This window comes from Hyla sarda, chromosome 5 (assembly GCF_029499605.1).
Source record: "Hyla sarda isolate aHylSar1 chromosome 5, aHylSar1.hap1, whole genome shotgun sequence".
Taxonomy (NCBI): Eukaryota; Metazoa; Chordata; class Amphibia; order Anura; family Hylidae; genus Hyla; species Hyla sarda.
The window spans coordinates 120,914,606-120,935,414 of record NC_079193.1 but is presented as its reverse complement, the minus strand read 5'-3'; the positions used below and the strand labels follow the sequence as shown (position 1 = coordinate 120,935,414).

The 20,809-nt window shown below is 46.6% G+C and overlaps 1 protein-coding gene across 10 annotated transcripts in view; it reads right to left on the bottom strand.

Moving 5' to 3' along the window:
- SLC12A7 (solute carrier family 12 member 7) overlaps positions 1-20,809 on the bottom strand; it is an 870,696-nt gene that overhangs the window by 312,464 nt on the left and 537,423 nt on the right. For all 10 annotated transcript variants that reach the window (XM_056520184.1, XM_056520194.1, XM_056520193.1 and 7 more), the window contains exon 14: positions 698-796. In XM_056520184.1, coding sequence (XP_056376159.1) covers positions 698-796 — 99 coding nt within the window. The remainder of the gene's footprint in view (positions 1-697; positions 797-20,809) is intronic.

The window sequence follows — 20,809 nt, the reverse complement described above, 5'->3', positions numbered from 1 at the left end:
TTGAGGATATTAGTCCCATTACATTACACATTACAGATGTTTTAATTCATTATCAGTGTGATGGTATTATCCAGTCACTATGTAGGGGTAGTGTGTAGTAATGGTGTGACATAATTATTTGTCTCTTGTATAGTGGTGTTATTGGTGATACTGGTCAGTGTATAGTGGTTTTATACAGTATCAGTATGGAAGTTCTATCCAGTTGTGGTCATGGTGTGATGCAATTATTTGTCCCCTGTATAGTGGTGATATAAGGGAAGAGGCTCCTTCATCTGTTAAGACAAAAATCCTTGGGGATAAATGCCTGATAGCATGGGGTCTGACTGCTGGGGCCCCCCAGGATCTCCTGTATGGGGCTCCCCTACTCAACCATGCTAGGCACGCTTCGGCCCCCACCCTTAAAGATGAGCTTCAGTGACAGATCGCGCATCCACCAGGCTAAAACAGGACACAGACTCAGCTGCTGATTGGACGAGTAAATAGTCACTGAAGCTTGTGTCCGAGTGTGGGTTCAGAGCATGCCAAGGAAAGGTGAGCAGCCATGCACCATACAGAAGATCACAGGGGTCCCAGCGGTCAGACCGATTGCGAACAGATGCTTATCTCCTATACTGTGGATAGGGGATAAGTATTATTTCTCCAAAGTACCCTTTTAAAGGATATTAACAAAAAAAAGATAAATCTGAAAAACACTTACCAGTGATAGTATTTAAACCGTGGTCTCCAATTTGGAGTTCGCAATAATGTTTGCAATGCACAAGCCAAGTTAACAAACATGTAACACATCAGGAAAAACCTAAAAGGAAAACAAAACATTTATCAAAAAACAGAGAACCATTCACCAATGTTCTTTATCTATTAAGTTAAAAGTGAAAAAACTGTCCTGTAAACTATTGCACAAGATATACTGCACCATAAGAATGAATTTAGGGGGATTTATAGGTTCATATGACCTCATTTTCTCTAGATGCAGCAATATGGGTTTACTTTTGGCCCCAAAGGCTAAAGTAGTACATCCCTGGGGCAGTACACATAGTATTACGAGAAACTACGAGAGAAGAGAAGAAAAGAAAAAAAAAGAAAAAATAGGGAAGGAGTTCTTAAAAGGGGAACACTCCTGCCTTTGGCTTAAAAGTATTAAAGGGATACTCCGGTGAAAAACTTTTTTTTATTTTAAATCAACTGGTACCAGAAAGTTACACAGATTTGTAAATTCCTTCTATTTAAAAATGTTAACCCTTCCAGTACTAATCAGCTGCTGTATGCTCCACAGGAAGTTATTTTCTTTTTCAATTTCTTTCTGACCACAGTGCTCTCTGCTGTCACCTCTGTCTGTCTCAGGAACTGTTAAGAGCAGCATAGGTTTGCTATTTGGATTTGCTCCTGCTTTTGACATGGACAGATGTTTCAGCAGAGAGCACTGTGGTCAGACAGAAAAAAAAGAAAAGAACTTCCTGTGGAACATACAGCAGCTGATAAGTAATGGAAGGATTAAGATTTTTAAATAGAAGTAATTTACAAATCTGTTTAACTTTTTGGCACCAGTTGATTTAAAAAATATATATATAGTTCTTCGCTGGAGTACCCCTTTAAATATCTAAGTATTACAGACACATGTCAATGACCCGAACTGATAAATTTTCATCTGTTTTAGATAGGAAATGTTGGATTTTAAAACAAGTTCACCCTTAAATGGGAACGGTCATGAAAAATTATTTTTGATATGTTGTAGTACTTAAGTACTACAACAAATCTCTAATATACTTTTATAAAAAAAAAATGCTTTTAAAACATTTTAAAAGCAATTTGAAATCCGGCCACTAGGGGCGCCCTCCTAGTGGCCGAATGCAGTGTGGAGTGACGTCACTGCAAAATTCCGACTGATTCCGGCAGGGCATCAGTCGAAATTTTGCGCAGGCGCAGTAACAGCCAGGGCTGCGCATCGGCTTCCCGCACTCGCCGACGGCCCTGCTGCAAGGTGGGGGGGGCTGCTCCTGCAAGGTACGGGGGGCGCAGGGGGTGCTGCCGCAAGGTACGGTGGGCGGGGGGCGCTGCTGCAAGGTACGGGGGGGGGGGGATGGGGGGCGCTGCTGCAAGGTACGGGGGGCGCGGGGGGGTGTTTGGGTGTTACTCACCGAGCAGCAGGAAGAGGCTCCCCTGCACCCGTCCCTCCCGCATCGGCTCCCGGCTCACTCCTTCCCCCATGAAGCTCTTGTCCTGGGTGCCTCCAGTTGTTTTACCACTACAACTCCCAGCATGCCCTGACAGCCAATAGATGTCAGGGCATGCTGGGAGTTGTAGTGGTGAAACAGCTGGAGGCACCCTGTTAGGAGAATTAAGGGCGGAAGTTGGCCCCCCCAGCAGCCATCAGTGACGTGGTGCCTGCTGGGAAAGTCTGCCTGGTAGTGAGCACACTACCAGGCAGACTAAATGCCATTTTTAAAATAGTAAAAAAAAAAAAATAAAGGCAGGGAGGGTGTTAGGGATAGAAGGGCAATAGGCAGGGACAGAAAAACAAAAACCATGTTGGTGGAAGCTACCCTTAAAAATGTTCTTACTCCATTGAATAAACTGCCTTTTTCCAAATTCAATTCAGCACAGTATCCTAGTCTGCAACTAAGATTAGCTAAGGATTGTTGAATTTGGGGTTGTACTAATTAATACATTTGTTTAATCATAACAATACTATCTTGGACTACCTGTAAATATGATAACACACACAGTGATGTGAATTCAAAAGGAATTTAACATATAATGGAAGGACTTAAATTATCCTTTCAGCAAGATCCACTTCTGGTTGAATCCCCATAGCAAAAACTGCCAAAGAAACATGGAAACCCTGTGTAACCCAGCTAAACAAAGATGTGTTATTTCTTTAAAAAGGTCCTCTTTAAGGGTTCGTTCACACATACATATTTTTGCTGTAGATCTGCTGCAGATTTTTCTGCCCATTGACTACAATGGGTAGCAAAATCTGCTACAGCAAATCTGCAGCAGAAAATACGTATGTGTGAATTTCACTGCGGATCCGACGATGACGGACCCTACAGTGTGCCTCCAGCTGTGCCTGCCTGCTTGTAGTAGCAATCCAGACATAGTGACCGCTCCCCTTCATCCTGACCTAGGCCGACAGCAGCAGCGATGTGTGCGAGAACTCTGTGTGTCTGCTCATAGCGGCAAGTTGCTGCTACAAGCAGGCACAGCTGGAGGCACATTGTAAGGTCCGTCATTGGCGGAACAACAGCGTAACATATGATTCAGATTCGTTTCGTGTGACCTTACCTTTAGGGTGCGTTTACACGTGTGTGTTTTTGTTGCTACAGATTTTGCTGTCCATTGACTTCAATGGCCAGCAAAATATGCAGAAGCAAAACTGCAGCAAAAAATATATACATGTGAACTCAACCTTAGGTATATTCACACGCTGCATATTTTTGCTACCCAACAGGTAAAAAATAAGCAACAGGCAAAAAATAAGCAGCAGAAAAAAGTAGCAGAAAATAGAAATCAGAAGAAAATAAGCAGCTGAAAATCTGCAGCTAAACACGCACCAAAATACACAGCAAAATCCACCCATGTGGACGTACCCTTAGGGCTCTTTCACAAGAGCATATTTCTCTTCAAACACGCAGCGGGATTCCCGCTGCAAATTTGAAAGGAGCGGGCTCTCTACAGCTGATTTTCATCAGTGAAATCTGCTGCGGAAAATCCGCTCTAGACAGCCCGCGGAGAGCCTGCCCCTTTCAAACTCGCAGCGGTTTTTTAAACTAAAGACGCTCGTGTGAAAGAGCTCTAAGGGTACATTCACACGTACAGGATCTGCTGCATATTATGTGCAGCTGATTTTGCTACCCATTGAAGTTAATGGGTAGCAAAATCAGCTGAAGAAAATATGCAGCATATCCTGTACGTGTAAACGTACTATAAGAGTAGAGTCAAACGTAGCTGACTTGCAGTGTATTTTATGCTGCGGATCTGTCCATGACCCGACCCTATAGTGCGCCTCCTGCTGTTCTTGCCTGATCGTAGCGGCAATCTGCCACTATGAACAGACACATGCGGATCTGTTACATGTGACCCTATCCTATAGATATTTAAACTGTGTTCTGTGCATATTTGATGCCTAGAATTTGTAGCTGCAGATTTGATGCTGTGTCATTTAGTTTACTCTGAAATCTGCAGCTACAAATCCTGAGCATTACATATGCTATAATGATATTGTACATGTGAATACACACTTAGGGTAGGGTCACACGTAACATACGCTCATCGTATTTTACGCTACACCCCCCGTGTCCAATCCGGTGCATGCACTCGCAGTGTACTCCCAGATATTGCACTGCGCATGTGCGCGGCAACTCTCACGTCCCCGTGTGGCTGCTCCAAGCGGTAGATTGTTGCTTGGGGGTGGGGGGTGGGGTGCATTTGGGGATGGAGGGGGACAGCTGGAGGGGCACACAATAGGGTCGGGTCACCAGCGGATCCATCTTTTTCTTTGGGTTTAAACCCTTTTTTTCTTTGGGTTTAGTGCAATTGAACAGCCTATCAGTTTCTCTTTAACCTCTTAAGGACCCAGCCATTTTACACCTTAGGACCCGGCCATTTTGTGAACATCTGACCACTGTCACTTTAAACATTAATAACTCTGGAATGCTTTTAGTTATCATTCTGATTCCGAGATTGTTTTTTCGTGACATATTCTACTTTAACATAGTGGTAAAAAAAATTGTAACTTGCATCCTTTCTTGGTGAAAAATTAGAAAATTTTATGAAAAATTTGAAAATTTAGCATTTTTCTAACTTTGAAGCTCTCTGCTTGTAAGGAAAATGGATATTCAAAATATTGAATTTTTTTTTTCACATATACAATATGTCTACTTTATGTTTGCATCATAAAATTGACAAGTTTTTACTTTTGGAAGACACCAGAGGGCTTCAAAGTTCAGCAGCAACTTTCCAATTTTTCTCAAAAATTCCAAACTCACTATTTTTCAGGGACCAGTTCAGGTTTGAAGTGGATTTGAAGGGTCTTCATCTTAGAAATACCCCACAAATGACCCCATTATAAAAACTGCACCCCCCCCAAAGTATTCAAAATGATATTCGGTCAGCCTTTTAACCCTTTAGGTGTTTCACAGGAATAGCAGGAAAGTGAAGGAGAAAATTCACAATCTTCATTTTTTACACTCGCATGTTCTTTTAGACCCAATTTTTGAATTTTTACGAGGGGTAAAAGGAGAAAATGTATACTTATATTTGTAGCCCAATTTCTCTCGAGTAAGCACATACCTCATATGTCTATGTAAAGTGTTCGGCAGGCGCAGTAGAGGGCTCAGAACCGAAGGAGTGACAAGGGGATTTTGGAGAGTACGTTTTTCTGAAATGGTTTTTGGGGGGCATGTTGCATTTAGGAAGCCCCTATGGTGCCAGAACAGCAAAAAAAAAAAAAAAACACATGCCATACCATTTTGGAAACTAGACCCCTTGAGGAACGTAACAAGGAATAAAGTGAGCCTTAATACCCCACATGTGTTTCACGACTTTTGCATATGTAAAAAAATAAAATACAATTTCACAAAAATGTGTGTTTCCCCCCAAATTTCACATTTTTGCAAGGGTTAATAGCAGAAAATACCCCCCAAAATTTGTAACCCCATCTCTTCTGAGTATGAAGGTACCCCATAAGTTGGCCTGTAGTGCACTTCGGGCGAACTACAATGCTCAGAAGAGAAGGAGTCATATTTGGCTTTTTGAGAGCAAATTTTGCTCGGGGACATGTCCCATTTAGGAAGCCCCTATGGTGCCAGGAGAGCAAAAAAAAAAAAAAACATGGCATACCATTTTGGAAACTAGACCCCTTGAGGAACGTAACAAGGAATAAAGTGAGCCTTAATACCCCACAGGGGTTTCACGACTTTTGCATACGTAAAAAAAAAAATTCACTAAAATGGGTGTTTCCCCCCAAATTTCACATTTTTGCAAGGGTTAATAGCAAAAAAATCCCCCCATTTTGGAAACTAGACCCCTTGAGGAACGTAACAAGGGGTACAGTGAGCATTTACCCCCACTGGTGTCTGTCAGATCTTTGGAACAGTGGTCTGTACAACATTTTAAATTTGCACAGCCCACTGTTCCAAAGATCTGTCAGACACTTGTGGGGTGTAAATTCTCACTGCACCCCTCATTACATTCCGTGAGGGGTGTAGTTTCCGAAATGGGGTCACATGTGTTTGTTTTTTTTTTTTTGCGTTTGTCAAAACCGCTGTAACAATCAGCCACCCCTGTGCAAATCACCTCAAATGTACATGGCGCACTCTCTCTTCTGGGCCTTGTGGTGCGCCCCCAGGGCACTTTGCGCCCACATATGGGGTATCTCCGTAGTCGGGAGAAATTGCATTACAAATTTTGGGGGGCTTTTTTCCCTTTTACCTCTTGTCAAAATGAAAAGTATAGGGCAACACCAGCATGTTAGTGTAAACAATAAAATTTTTTACACTAACATGCTGGTGTAGACCACAACTTCACATTTTCATAAGGGGTTAAAGGAGAAAAATCCCCCCAAAATTTGTTCGGCAATTTCTCCCAAGTATGGCGATACCCCATATGTGACCCTAAACTGTTGCCTTGAAATACGACAGGGCTCCAAAGTGAGAGCGCCATGTGCATTTGAGGCCTGAATTAGGGATTTGCATAGGGGTGGACATAGGGGTATTCTACGCCAGTGATTCCCAAACAGGGTGCCTCCAGCTGTTACAAAACTCCCAGCATGCTTGGACAGTCAACGGCTGTCCAGCAATACTGGGAGTTGTTGTTTTGCAACAGCTGGAGGCTCCATTTTGGCAACAGTGGCGTACCAGACGTTTTTCATTTTTATTGGGGAGGGGAGGGGAGCTGTGTAGGGGTATGTGTATATGTAGTGTTTTTTACTTTTTATTTTATTTTGTGTTAGTGTAGTGTAGTGTTTTTAGGGTACAGTAACACGGGCAGGTGTGGGTTACAGCGAGTTTCCCGCTGCGAGCTTGAGCTGCCGCGCAAAATTTGCTGCATCGCAAACTTGCAGCCTGATACTCACTGTAAGCCCCCTGCCCATGTGAATGTACCCTGTACATTCACAGGGGGGGGGGGACCTCCAGCTGTTGCAAAACTACAACTCCCAGCATGCACAGTCTATCAGTGCATGCTGGTAGTTATAGTTTTGCAACAGCTGGAGGCACACGGGTTGGGAAACACTGAGTTAGGAAACAGACAATGTTTCCCAACCAGTGTGCCTCCAGCTGTTGCAAAACCACAACTCCCAAACATTCTCAGGCATGCTGGGAGTAGTAGTTCGGCAACATCTTTAGAGCCAGATGTTGCCGAACTACAACTCCCAGCATGCTTGGAGTTGTATTTTTGCAGCATCTGGAGGACTACAGTTTGCAGACCACTAATACAGTGGTTCCCAATCTGTGCCCTTCCAGATGTTGCAAAACTACAACTCCCAGTATGCCAAAACTGTCCAGGCATGCTGGGAGTTGTAGTTCTGCAACATCTGAAGGGCCAGATGTTACAGAACTACAACTCCCAGCATGCCTGGACAGTAAGAGCATGCTGAGGATGTGTAGTTTTGCAACATCTGGAAGGGCACAGTGGTCCCAAAACTGTGGACCTCCAGATGTTGCAAAACTTCAACTCCCAGCATGCCCAGACGCCAAGGGCTGTCTGGGCATGCTGGGAGTTGTAGTTTACAGGGTCCCATTACAGCAATGCATGTCGCTTTACGGCGACGTGCATTGCTGTAAAGGGCCCGACCGCGGCTGAAGATCAACTCACCTGTCGCCGCCGTCTTCATAGTCTGGATCCGGGTCTTCAGGGACGAGGTAAGTACCGAGGCCGGTCCCCAGCACTCCCCCGTCCCCCGCCGCGTCCTCCGGTCTTCCTCCCATCCTCTCCGGACTTCAAGGGGCCGGGCAGGGCGGGAGGAAGTAATCGCCCCCCCTCCTGCGATTGGTCGGTTAACTAACCGAAGAATCGCAGGGTATAGGAGGAGGTGGCCGGCTTGCCACCTCGCTCCTATACTTCAGCATGGTCCTGGCTGTCTGTGACAGCCGGGATCATGCGAAATTACCGGGCGGTCGGGTCCCAGAGACCCGATCAGCCCGGTATCGCCGCAGATCGCAAGGGCGATTCCCCTACATGGCCCCCCTCGGCGTTTGCCCTGGATGCCTGCTGAAGGATTTCAGCAGGCATCCAGTTCCGATCTCTGCCCGGCGCGCGGCAGAGACCGGAAAACGCCAGGGCGTATGGATACGCCCTGGGTCCTTAAGGCCCAGGGTGTGAGGGCGTATCCATACGCCCTGGGTCCTTAAGAGGTTAAAGGGGTACTCCCGTGGAGAACTTTTTTTTTTTTTTTTTTACTCAACTGGTGCCAAAAAGTTCAACAGATTTGTAAATCACTTCTATTAAAAAATCTTAATCCTTCCAGTACTTTTTAGGGGAAGTATACTAAAGAGAAATCCAAAAAAGAAATGCATTTCCTCTGATGTCATGACCACAGTGCTCTCTGCTGACCATTTTAGGAACTGTCCAGAGCAGGAGAAAATCCCCATAGCAAACATATGCTGCTCAGGACAGTTCCTAAAATGGACAGCAGTGGTCAGCAGAGAGCACGGTGGACATGACATCAGAGGAAATGCATTTCTTTTTTGGATTTCTCTTTAGTATACAGCCCCTAAAAAGAACTGGAAGGATTAAGATTTTTTTAAGAGAAGTGATTTACAAATCTATTTTTATTAACCACACCTCAAGGATCTCCCCATCTTTGATGATACAGTGGTCCCTCAACATACGATGGTAATTCGTTCCAAACGACCCATCGTTTGTCGAATCCATCGTATGTTGAGGGATTCGTGCAATGTAAAGCATAGGAAGTTATACTCACCTGTCTGCACCACTCCGGACCGCGTCCTCACCGTTCCCGATGCTGTCCCAGGGGCTCCCGATGCTGTCCCACTGCTCCGGCGTCTTCTTCGGGATCCTCCGGGTTCTTCCACATCTTCCCCAGGGTCCGGGCCTTGCTTTCTGGTGACATTATTAAGTTGCAGCTCCGGCACGGCGCGCGTAGCAACATAATAACGACAACGGAAAGCGAGGCCCGGACCCTGAAGGAGATGCAAAAGACGCCGGAGGATCCCGAAGTGGACCCGGAGCAGCAGGGATAGGTAAGTGAACCTGTCCGGGATGCTTAAATTGCTATCCGACAGCAGCTTAAGCATTTTGCGCTGTCGGATAGCACTTAATGCGATGACCCCTACATATAAAAGCATCGTATGTCGATGTTGACTTGAGAGGCCATTGTATGTCGATTTGATCATATGTCGGGGCCATCGCATGTCGGGGGGTTACTGCACACATTTGGTGTTCATTAGACATGAACCTTGGTGTGCTAAGTATATAAGATTGAGTTTCCTGCTGTCTCCTATACAATTTATCTACTGACGAAGGGGTCGGATCAAGCACCCTGAAACGCGTCTAGAGGTCTTTACAATCTGAATGCAGCACTAAGAATAATTCACTGCTATCATCACCATCCAAGCCGGCTTTTACTAAAACAGACCTTATCAGCCTCACCTTTGTCTCCATTCCATACATCAGGACACGCAGAATTTAACCACATATACCTCAGATTCTTGGTTGTGAGCTGCACACATTTCTTTTATTGATTTACAAATCTGTTTAACTTTCTGGCACCAGTTGATTTAAAAAAAAAAGTGTTCCATTGGAGTACCCCTTTAAATGAAAACAGTGAAAACCAAAATGGTCTGGTTTTGCCAATAGCAATCAATAACAGCCCAGCTTTTAATTTACCAGATGGATGATGGATTGATCCGTCATAGCAGAAAGGTAATTATCTGTAAAGGATGTATCAAAGGCATTCTGTGAGGTCAGAAGCAGAGCCTACAGGATGGGGGGTGGGAGTGAAGCAGTGTTCTGTTCCTGACAGTTAAAGGAGTAGTCCAGTGGTGAACCAGTGGTGAACAACTTATCCCCTATCCTAAGGATAGGGGATCAGTTTGAGATCGCGGGGGGTCCGACCGCTGGGGCCCCTTGCGATCTCCTGTACGAAGCCCTGACAGCCCGCGCAAAGGGGGCATGTCGACCTCCGCACAAAGCGGCGACCGACACACCCCCTCAATATAACTCTATGGCAGAGCCGAAGCGCTGCCTTCGGCAATCTCCGGCTCTGCCATACAGCTGTATTGAGGGGGCGTGTCGGCCGCCGCTTCGTGCGGAGGTCCACACCCGCTATCTGGCCGGAGAGCCTGGCCCCCGTACAGAGAGATCGCAGGGGGCCCCAGCGGTCGGACCCCCGCAATCTCAAACTTATCCCCTATCCTTAGGATAGGGGATTAGTTTTTCCCCACTGGACTACCCCTTTAAGGGGTTATCCAGGAATAGAGAAACATGGTTAATTTCCTCCTAAAATTGCACCACACTTGTCCTCAGTTTGTGTGTGGTATTACAATAACAAACATAACCTAAGGACAGGTGCGATGCTGTTTTTATCTTTTTTTATTAAGAAATCAGCTGTTTTTCTTATCCTAGATGCCCCCTTAACTCTGTGAAGCAAGTGCTGCATTTACAGGCTTGACAGAGTGCTCCCTCTATAGCCCATCATTGCCTCCGGGTCTGCAGGTCTGCTACAGGCTGGGTCTCTCATGCTGTTTGTAGCTTGACAGCAGGCCTGGTGCAAGGATTTTTGCCACCCTAAGCAAAAGCTAATTTTGCTGCCCCTTGACCCCGCCCATTGGCTCCTTACAATGTATGGAGGCATGCGCAACGTCAGGATGTTGGACAGACATTCGCTCCTTCAGAAGGCTGAAAAATGACTGTTATTATAGTAAGGGTGGGGGTTTTGCTTGATGGGCAGGTGCTTTGGATGACCGCATGCTTTGGATGCTGGATAACTTTATTGCAGCAGGCAGAGCGGAGCCCCCATCAAGAGGGTCCATTAGGCGGCTGCCTATTTTGCCTATAGGCAGAGCTGGCCCTGTCTGACAGTGTATAGTACACAGATGTACAGATATACAGCCCTTTATTAGAAAAATAATAAAATAAAAAGACAAAAAATAATAATAATACACAATGGGTATTTCCATGTTTGTGATGACCTATACTATCAAGTGGGTATGTTATTTATCCCACACAATGAACACTGGCAGTAGAAAATAAATTAAATACTGTACCAATAATTTGATGCTTTTGGTCACCTTGCCTCCATAAAAGTGGTATAAAAAAAAAGGATCAAAAGGTGGCATGTACCACAAACAGGGTACAAAAAAACCCTCTATAGCTCGTACTGTAAAACAAGCCGTTACACAACTTCATCAGAATGGGACACCAGGGACACAGCTGCGTCCAGTGATTGGCTGAGCGGCAATGTGTCCTGTGGACCCCAGCACATGGTCTCCTGTGAATTTCTCTTCCTCGTGCTAGGACCCAATATGTCATAATGCTGCTCGGCCAATTCCTGGCCCCAGTGGTGTCCCATCTTAGCCAGTGATTGGCTGAGGGGCTCTCTGAGCCCCAGCACCAAAAACAAAACAAAAAAAAAACAAAAACATGACATTGGCCATGAACACCGCTTTTAGCTGCATAAGCCCGTTGAAAGGTTAAATAGTTATAAAATACTTATAACTGTGCCTCATAGAAACATCTGACTAAAATATCTAAAAAAATGTATTTCTCCAAAGCAAATTGATTTTTCGTTCAGTGATATCATCTTTACACACAGTATGAATGAAGATCAAATATCAATCTTTGCATAGTTCTTTACTACATCAGATTGTGGTGTTGGATTTAAGTGAACAATCAGTTTTTAAGGTGTATAATCCCTCGTTTTTATAAGGTATCTTAGTTTTGATGACTTTGTGACGATGATACTTTCATGTATGAACTGTACACTTGAGTTTAGGTACTGTTGTGTGTACCTACCATTAGATGCTAAGGTCAGATCTTCCTTCAGTAATTTCAGGAGACTTTATAGAGCAGCATACAGCACTCTTCCAGGCAAAATGATGGACCCAGCAGACCCAATTTTAAGTCAGTGTGGTAAGTTATTTGACATAGCCGGAACTGCCACTATGGTTTCAACTGTATAAAAACCTAAGTATTGAGACTTCCGGTTCCGGCGCCATGCGATGAGGCGGATCTCCTGCCTCATATCTACTGCCCGGCATTCTCTAACCGCATTTACTAACTCTGCTTACCGGTGAAAGAGGTGTGTGACTGGGGAGACTTGCATGGAGCGATACCTGCAATGGACCAGCCGGAAATCTGAACATAAAACGAGAGGGAGAGACAGACAGACGGGCCAAGATGGCGGACTCTCCCGCTTCCAGCCGGGCACCATCTCCGGCTCTATCGGACCCCAGCCCAGTTACCGCACTGGAGTAGAGGGGCCATGGGGATATGGACTATGCACTACTAGCCACTGAAGTGGCCAAATACATCACCCCGAAGGTGCAAGCAGTGGTGGTGTCAGCTATACAAGACACGTGGCAGACGCTTCAACAATCCGTGGCGCAACATGACACCCGCCTGACGGACCTGGAGACTCGGGTAGGTGACACGGAATCCTCTATTGACAAATCTGCTTCCCGGTTTGCCTCTCTGGAAGCTGAATGCAAGCGCTTAGGAGATAAAGTGGAGGACCTGGAGAATCAATCCCGGAGGAACAATCTCCGCATAGTGGGGGTGCCGGAGTTGGTCCCGAATAGGGACTTACCTAATTTCTGTGAAGTTCTTTTGCCCAGAGCTTGCAAGGTGGAGAGGGCGCATCACCTTGGCCTGGACCTCCGGAATGGTGACCGTGATAATAATGTACTCCAAGGCTTGGAACATTGGAATAGGCCCAGGCTAGTTATTGTAAAATACCTGGACTTTACGGATAAGGTGGCGCTCCTGCGAGCTTTTCGGGTTAGGAGAGAGGACCTCCGCTATGAGGGTCACAGGCTCCTGCTGTTTGGGGACTTCTCGGCCGAGGTCTCAAAAAAGCGCAAGATGTTTTCCCCTCTCTGTACCACCTTGCACCAGAAAGGAATTCGCTTTGCACTACTATACCCCGCCTTGCAGCGCATCTTTTATCCGGATGGGACTGTAGGAGCGTACCTGACGGTGGAGGCGGCGGTGGATGCTTCACGCTCTTATCTATCATCTGCCAAGGACTGTTCGAGGACATCATCCGGCCGGCAACGTGGGCGGGTAGGGTCCCCGATGCTGCCATCGTCGGGGGGGAATTTATCCTCCGCATCGGCCACTCCGCAACGGAATGAGAATCTGCCCAACCCCCGGGACCTGCCACCCCAGGAGCAGAGGATTCGCTGAGGACAAGGTGCGCTAGTTACAGTCGGCGCTGCAACCCGACACTCGCCTGAGGATGTTTGCTAGCTCATTGCTGGGGATTCTAGTCGCAGCACTTGGAGCGGTTGGATTACGCTCTGGACTTCCCGTGACTGACACCGAGAATTCAGGTTTTTGGGGGGGGGGGGTTGTGTATTCGGGGGGGGGGGGGTGAGGGGGGGGTTTGAATTACACTCAGGCGGCCTCCTGAGCTGTGGTGGTATGGTCTCTGCGGACTTGTGGATGGCTATTCACCACTTTTCATTATCCGGGACGTCCAGCATGGGGGGGGTGGAGTTTCAAGGTTCCTCTTTTATTTGTTGTTCCTACTCTCTTGGCCAGGGAGGTTTGCTCTATTTGTCTCACTGTATTTTTTAGGGGGGTTACACCCCAACCATGAGATTAATATCGTGGAATGTTAAGGGACTACGGTCCCTCTAAAAGCATAGCATGATCCTCAGACACCTTAAGTGCATGGCTCCAGACATAGCACTTTTGCAGGAGACGCATCTGGAACAGGCTGATTTTCTGCGCATGCGTAAATGGTGGGTGGGTAGGGTGGAAGGGTCCCCTTCAAAAGATAGGAAAGCAGGTGTCCTAGTGCTGTTTCATAAGGCTTTTGTGTGTGATGTCATTTCGGTGACGTTGGATACGGAGGGGAAGTGGTGCAAGGTGCATTTAAAAACTGCATCTGAGGAATTGACTATATTTAATGTGTATGGCCCGAATGTGGATGATGGCTCATTCTTGTCAGGGTTGGGGGTAGAGATTCAATCCTGTCCGGGTGGGAACAGGGTAGTGATGGGAGACTTTAATGCAGTTATGAACACTGAGGAGGATCGTAGGGGGGGAGGGAGAATTAGGCTGCCTCCCAGGAGTAAAGACACACGATTGGCTATGTGGGCATCTTCGGTCAACTTAGTAGACGCTTGGCGGGTTCATCACCTGGAAGCGAGGGAATATAGCCAATTTTCCCATGCTAGGTCATCGTGGTCGAGAATAGACTATGGGTTCCTTAATCACGCCTTGCTACCCAGAGTGCAACATGTTTCTCTGGAAGACCTAGTGATCTCCGATCACGCACCTGTATTGCTACACTTGTCTGACATCATCCCGAGAGGGACCGACTACATTTGGAGTGTCCCACAGGGATTGGCGAGAGATGAAGATTTCCAACAGTTGCTGAAAGGCTGGTGGCAAGATTTCTTGCGGGATAATTCGGAACATGTGTCCGACCCCCAGTTACTGTGGGAAACGGCCAAAGCGGTACTTAGGGGTAGGATTATGGGGTACACCCGCTTCATTGAAGAAGGAGATTGCAACACAAGTGTCCACGTTAGGAGAGAGGCTGAGGAGGGCTTATACCGACTTTGTGACATCGCCCTCAGAGGGGACTAAATCGGCGTGGTCGGTCGCCAAGGCGGACTATGAAGCTTGGGTAGAAAGGAGAGCTAATTTGGCGAGGTCTCAATTTGAAGCCACACTATTCCGTCATGGAAACAGACCTGGCCGATTGCTAGCTAGATTTGCAAAGGGACTTAATCCCTTGACGCATGTCTCCGTCCTAAAAGATGATGTAGGGAGGGAGAGGAGGGATCCTAAAATAATTAACAACATTCTTAAATCATACTTTAAAGCTTTGTATACTGAGTCTGGGACTGATCTGACCCCCGCCAAGGACTGGATTGCCTCGGCATGCCTCCCTTCGCTCACTGAGGAGGATAGACTTGCCCTGAATGCGCGGGTCTGGGAGGAGGAATTGTCGGACGCCATTAAGAATTTAGACACGGGCAAGGCCCCTGGCCCCGACGGCTTTTCTGGGGGGTTCTATAAAGCGATACGCGGGGAGATCTCCCCCACACTACTTTCGTTATTTGGATCCTACCTACGGGGGGGTCCTATTGCCTCCTCTATGAACACCGCTCATATCAAGGTGCTACCCAAGCCCAGTAAGGACCTATCGACCCCCAATGGGTACAGACCTATATCGCTCATAAATGTAGACCTCAAGCTGTTGTCAAAGATTATGGCGGATAGGTTGGCTAAGATCCTCCCACGACTTATCACACCCCTACAAGTGGGATTCGTGAAGGGTAGGTCGGCAGTGACAAATTTACGGAGAGTCATTACTCTCCTGGACGAGATAGCTCTATGCCCCAATGAACACCCCTCTCTGGCCATTCTCTCGGTCGATGCTGAAAAAGCTTTTGACAACGTCCGGTGGGGATGGCTGTGGAGGGTGCTACGGGAGATGGGATTTGAGGGGGCCTTCATGGATTATGTCATGGCTTTGTATACCTCCCCTGTAGCACGTATAGCCACGACGGGGATTCTGTCCAGCCCCTTTACACCACAGAAGGGCACGAGGCAGGGGTGCCCATTGTCTCCATTACTGTTCAACATTGCCATTGAACCCCTGTCTCGTGTCCTCTCCTTGCTTTCCGCCTCTTCACCGCCCACTTTTCAAGGTATACGTGTAGGGTCCCAGGTGGTATTGCATGCGTTATTTGCGGATGACTTGTTGTTATTTCTGGCTGATCCGATTAGGGACGTGGGCACTGTGACGGATCTTTTAGTGGACATTGGGATTGTCTCGGGGTACAAGATTAACATAGAAAAGAGTGTGATGCTAGACCAGCTAGGCATGTGAGACCTGCGGATTTGCCTCTGCCGATATCCCTGACTAGAAGTTCCTTGAAATATTTGGGCATCCATGTGGGGAGGACGACGGGTTCATTGTACTCTCTAAACTATCCACCTCTAATTCGCAAGATAACTGCGGAGTTGAGTAGATGGATGGGCTTACCCCTTTCCTTGCTAGCAAGGTGTCATGTTGTCAAAATGCTTAGCTTTTCCAAACTGCTCTATCCATTGCAGACCCTGCCAATACTACTACCCAGATCTGACAAAGCTTTGTTAACTACAGCATTCACGAAATTTATTTGGTCCAACAAACGGCCGAGTATAGCTCTGCGTAAGCTGATGCTAACTAAAGAACAGGGGGGTTTAAATTTCCCGGATTTGGCCCATTATAAACTGGCTAGTCTATTTAGGCATAGACTGGATTAAGGGATGTGACTCTTTCTCTAATATGAGTTTGGAAACACAGCTGGTCAGACCTTGGTCTTTATCCGCATTGTTACACAATAAATATGGAATGATACCTACTCATCTCTGTAGATTATGCATAGTACGGGACATGTTAATGGCTTGGAAGAAGGGGAGAGGTGCACTGAAATTATCATATTCAGTCAGTAAGCATATGCCACTGTGGTCCCTTCCGGAATTCCGGGCTGGCCAGGAGAACGGCATTTTTCGCAGATGGCGGGAGGCCGGGATCCATCGGGTAGGTCATTTACTGAGTACCACTGAACCTAGATATCTTTCTTTTGATGAGCTTAGGATGCATCAGTTAGGTCTGGAACACTCCCTGCCATATAGACCGATTATGGCGTTTTTACTCCCCATGTTACATGAACTTGTGAAAGAGCATGCACCCACCTCATTTGATACATATATTTCTGCATCGGATAACTATCATTCCTTATCGGGGTTGTATAGACATTTGACTCGGGGTGGTGCAAAGGAAACTTGTGCTTCATTGTTTCGATATTGGGAAAGGAAGATGGCCCAAGAAGATTTAAATTGGCACTGTCACCAACTTTTTTTTTTTGATATGTTGTAGTACATATGTACTACAACATATCTCTAATATAGTTTCATTATTTTTTTTTTATTAACATGGTGTAATTTACATTTGAAAACCGGCCACTAGGGGTCTCCCTCCTAGTGACCGGCTGAAAAAGGACTGATTTTGGCCTGGCAATCAGTCCTTTTTCATTTAGGCTGCTCTCACTCCCTGCCTGTCAGACAGGCAGGAGCGAGGGAATTGGCTCCCTGGCTGGGAGGCCACTCCTCCCGCACGCGTTGTCGCCGGCGCTGCCCCTGCACAGCCGCTGCCGGACTCTGCAGTATCTGCAAGTAAGAGGGAACGGGGTATGTGGGCGGGGGGGTTTGTGATGGAGGGAACGGGGTATGCGGGCGGTCGGCGTGGGGGGTTGTGACGGAGGGAACGGGCTAGCGCCGTAGCTCCGCATGGCACTAACTTATAGTTTATCTACACAGGGTGCCTCCAGCTGTTTCACTACTACAACTCCCAGCATGCCCTGACAGCCTATAGATGTCAGGGCAAGCTGGGAGTTGTAGTGGTGAAACAGCTGGGGCACCCTGTGTAGATAAACTAAGGGCGGAAGTGTTGTCCCCAGCAGGCATCAGTGACGTGGTGCCTGCTGGGGAAGTCTGCCTGGTAGTGAGCACACTACCAGGCAGACAAAAAGTTATTTTTAATACATTAAAAAGTAAAATTAAAAGCAGGGTGGGGGTTAGGGATAGATTGGCAATATGCAGGGACAGAAAAAAAAATAGGATGGTGGGAGCTACCCTTTAACGTTGCCTATTTTGGAGGGATGGGGGAAGGTAAGAAAGGCTTTCTGCAATGAATCATGGAGGGATACTCAATTTTGGATAATACACCATGCGATTTATGGGTTTACCTTCCCTAGGACACCTTCCCATCCTGATCGCCTGGAGGATTGTCCGAAATGTGGACAGCATAGGACTGACCTGTTACATGGTTTAGTGTCATGTCCCTCATCGGAGAGATTTTGGGCGGCTCTTTTTGAGGCGCTTCAAGGGAAACCATGTTTCCGTTCCTTTAGACCCCCTTTTAATTGTCTTACACATACCCCCGGAGAATCTACCGATTTCTCTTCTGTTGCACTTACATCTTTTGGTAGCGAAGCGGTGTCTTTTGGCCCATTGGCTTCAACCTACTACCCCTGCACTTTCTGAGGTTTTTCTTGAGATGAAACGCTATCTTTTCATAGACCTAACAGATTTAGGTCACACGAAAGAGAAATCGTCTAAATCCTTTTTTTAAAAAATGGAAGCGATTTATAGAATCCTTTCTTTCTGCGGAGGAGGTGCATATGGTGATGCTTCCGTTTAGGGACACCACATGGTATTTGAGGAGATTCATAGCAGGTTATCTGGGAAGGTTGGAGGTTTTTTCGTAGTTCACACTGGAACTCGGTGGGAGGGGGTTCAGGACACCTAGTAGAGGTGTTATGGGTCTGGGGTGAACTGCTACGCTTTTCCACATAATGTACTTTGTCGTACCGTGACTGACCACATTCTGTTTTGCATTAGGGTTATTCCTATGGTCTCATTGGCCGGAGAATTGTTATTTAACGGGGTGCTTGCCTTGGTTGGGAGGGTCGTTGGAGGAGAGGGAGGGTGGAGGGTGAGGAGGGGGATTTTGTCAGTGTTGGAGGGTGTGGATCTATGCAGTGAAGCGCTAGTCCCTGTTACAGACACTCTCGTCATGGGTATTATGCTCTCTGTTTACTCACTCTCTTTTGAGGGTTGCTTTTGGCATGCCGGGGGATTGTCCTGGCTGTCATGTGCTGTTTATGTTTTATAAAAACCAAATAAAAAGTTGTTATAAAAAAAAAAAAAAAAAAAAAACTAAGTATTGAGCCGGAACAAGCCAGCTTGCTTAAGGTACTGTACCCTCTCCACCCCTTCTCCACCCTCCTGTCATCCATGTCCACCCCCCTATCCACCCCTCTGTCACCCATGTTCACGCCACCCATTGTCCTCCCCTCTGACCCCATCTCTCATGTCCACCATGGCCACCCCCTATCCATCATCCTGTCATCCATGCTTACCCCCCCCCCTGTCCACCCCTCTGACGACCCCCCAGTCTACCCTTCTGTCTCCCATGTCCACCCCCTATTCACCCATCTGTCCCTTTGTCACCTCTGTCTACCGTTCTGTTACCAACTTGTCACTCCTGTCCACCCCTGTCCCCCTGGTCCATCCCCCTTTCACCCATGTTCACCCCCTATCCACCCCTCTGACGACCCCCTTGTCTACCCTCTGTCACCCATGTCTACCCACTGTCACCCCTTTCCACCAATCTGTCTACCCCGTAAACCCTGCCTACCACCCGTCCCCCCTGTCCTCCTCTATGTTACCTATGTACACTCTGTTACACCCCGCTGTCACCCGCCTACACTACTTTGTCACCCATGTACACCTCTCTACACCCGTCACCCATGTACACCCATCTATCACCCATGTAAACACCTCTACACCCCTCTGTCACCCATGTACACCCCTCTGTCACCCCCTACACACCTGTAAACTCATATACACCCCTGTCACCCCCTACGCCCCCTTCACCCATGTACACTCTTGTACAACCATCTCTCACCCATGTACACTCTTCTACAACTATCTGTCACCCATGTGAACCCCTACACCCCTCTGTCAACTATGTAAACCACTCTTCTACACCCCTCTGTCACCCATGTACACTCTTCTAAACCCCTCTGTCACCCATGTACACCTCCCTAAAACACTCTTATCCATGTACACTCCTCTACACACCTGTCACCCATGTACACCCCTATGTTACCCCTTTACACCTATACATCCCTGTATTCCTCTTCACTTGTAAAAGGGGAATCTGGAGGCCGCGGAACCTAATAGGTTTGTTTTGCAGGTTTTATGGTAAAGAGTTGCGGCTGGAAGAAATAGTCATGATGGCCCAGACCAGATGGAGAAGAAAAAGGAATGACGCTGATTAGAGAAGACATCATTTGTTAGTTGCTGTATAAAACAGCATTGTAATATACATAGCCAACAGATAAATAGATGTTGTGCATTTTTTTTTCTTTTTTTTTTCTTCTTTTTTTTGAGGGGTGCCCCGAACCGAAATCTTTGGAAAACACTGTCCTAAACCATGACCTTTTATGCATGTTCAACAAACAAAAAATGGATATTCTGATGGAAAACATGAATGTAAAGAAATCAGTTGCATTTGTGCTGAACGTCTACTTTTATAAAATGGAAATATTATGTATTATTATTAAGAAAAACATGTTGCTTATAATACAGAAAAATAAAGAAGCACAGTAGCTGAAAGGGAGGGCCGCCACACCACCTCCCATAGACTTGCACTGAGGGGGCATGGCATGACATCACAAGGGTGGCGGAGCAGCAACTTCACGATACTCCGGCCCTTGTATCGTGAGTCATCAGACACGGAGCAATCTTCGCTCTGTGCAGCTAATGACAAGTGGGCTTCCCCCTTTGGAAAGGGGATAAGATGTCTAGGGGCGGAGTAGTGGTTTAAGTTGCCCATAGCAACCAATCAGATCGCTTCTTTTATTTTTAACAGGCCTCCTTATAAGTAAAAGAAGCAAACTGATTGGTTAGTATGGGCAACTGTACCACTCTTCCTCCACACAGGTTTTGGTTATAAATCTAAACAGGTTATAAATCTCCCCTTTATCCTTTAGGGTGCTGAGGCTTCTTCTTTGCATATATATGTCGAATATCTGAAAATGTCTACAAATCCCTG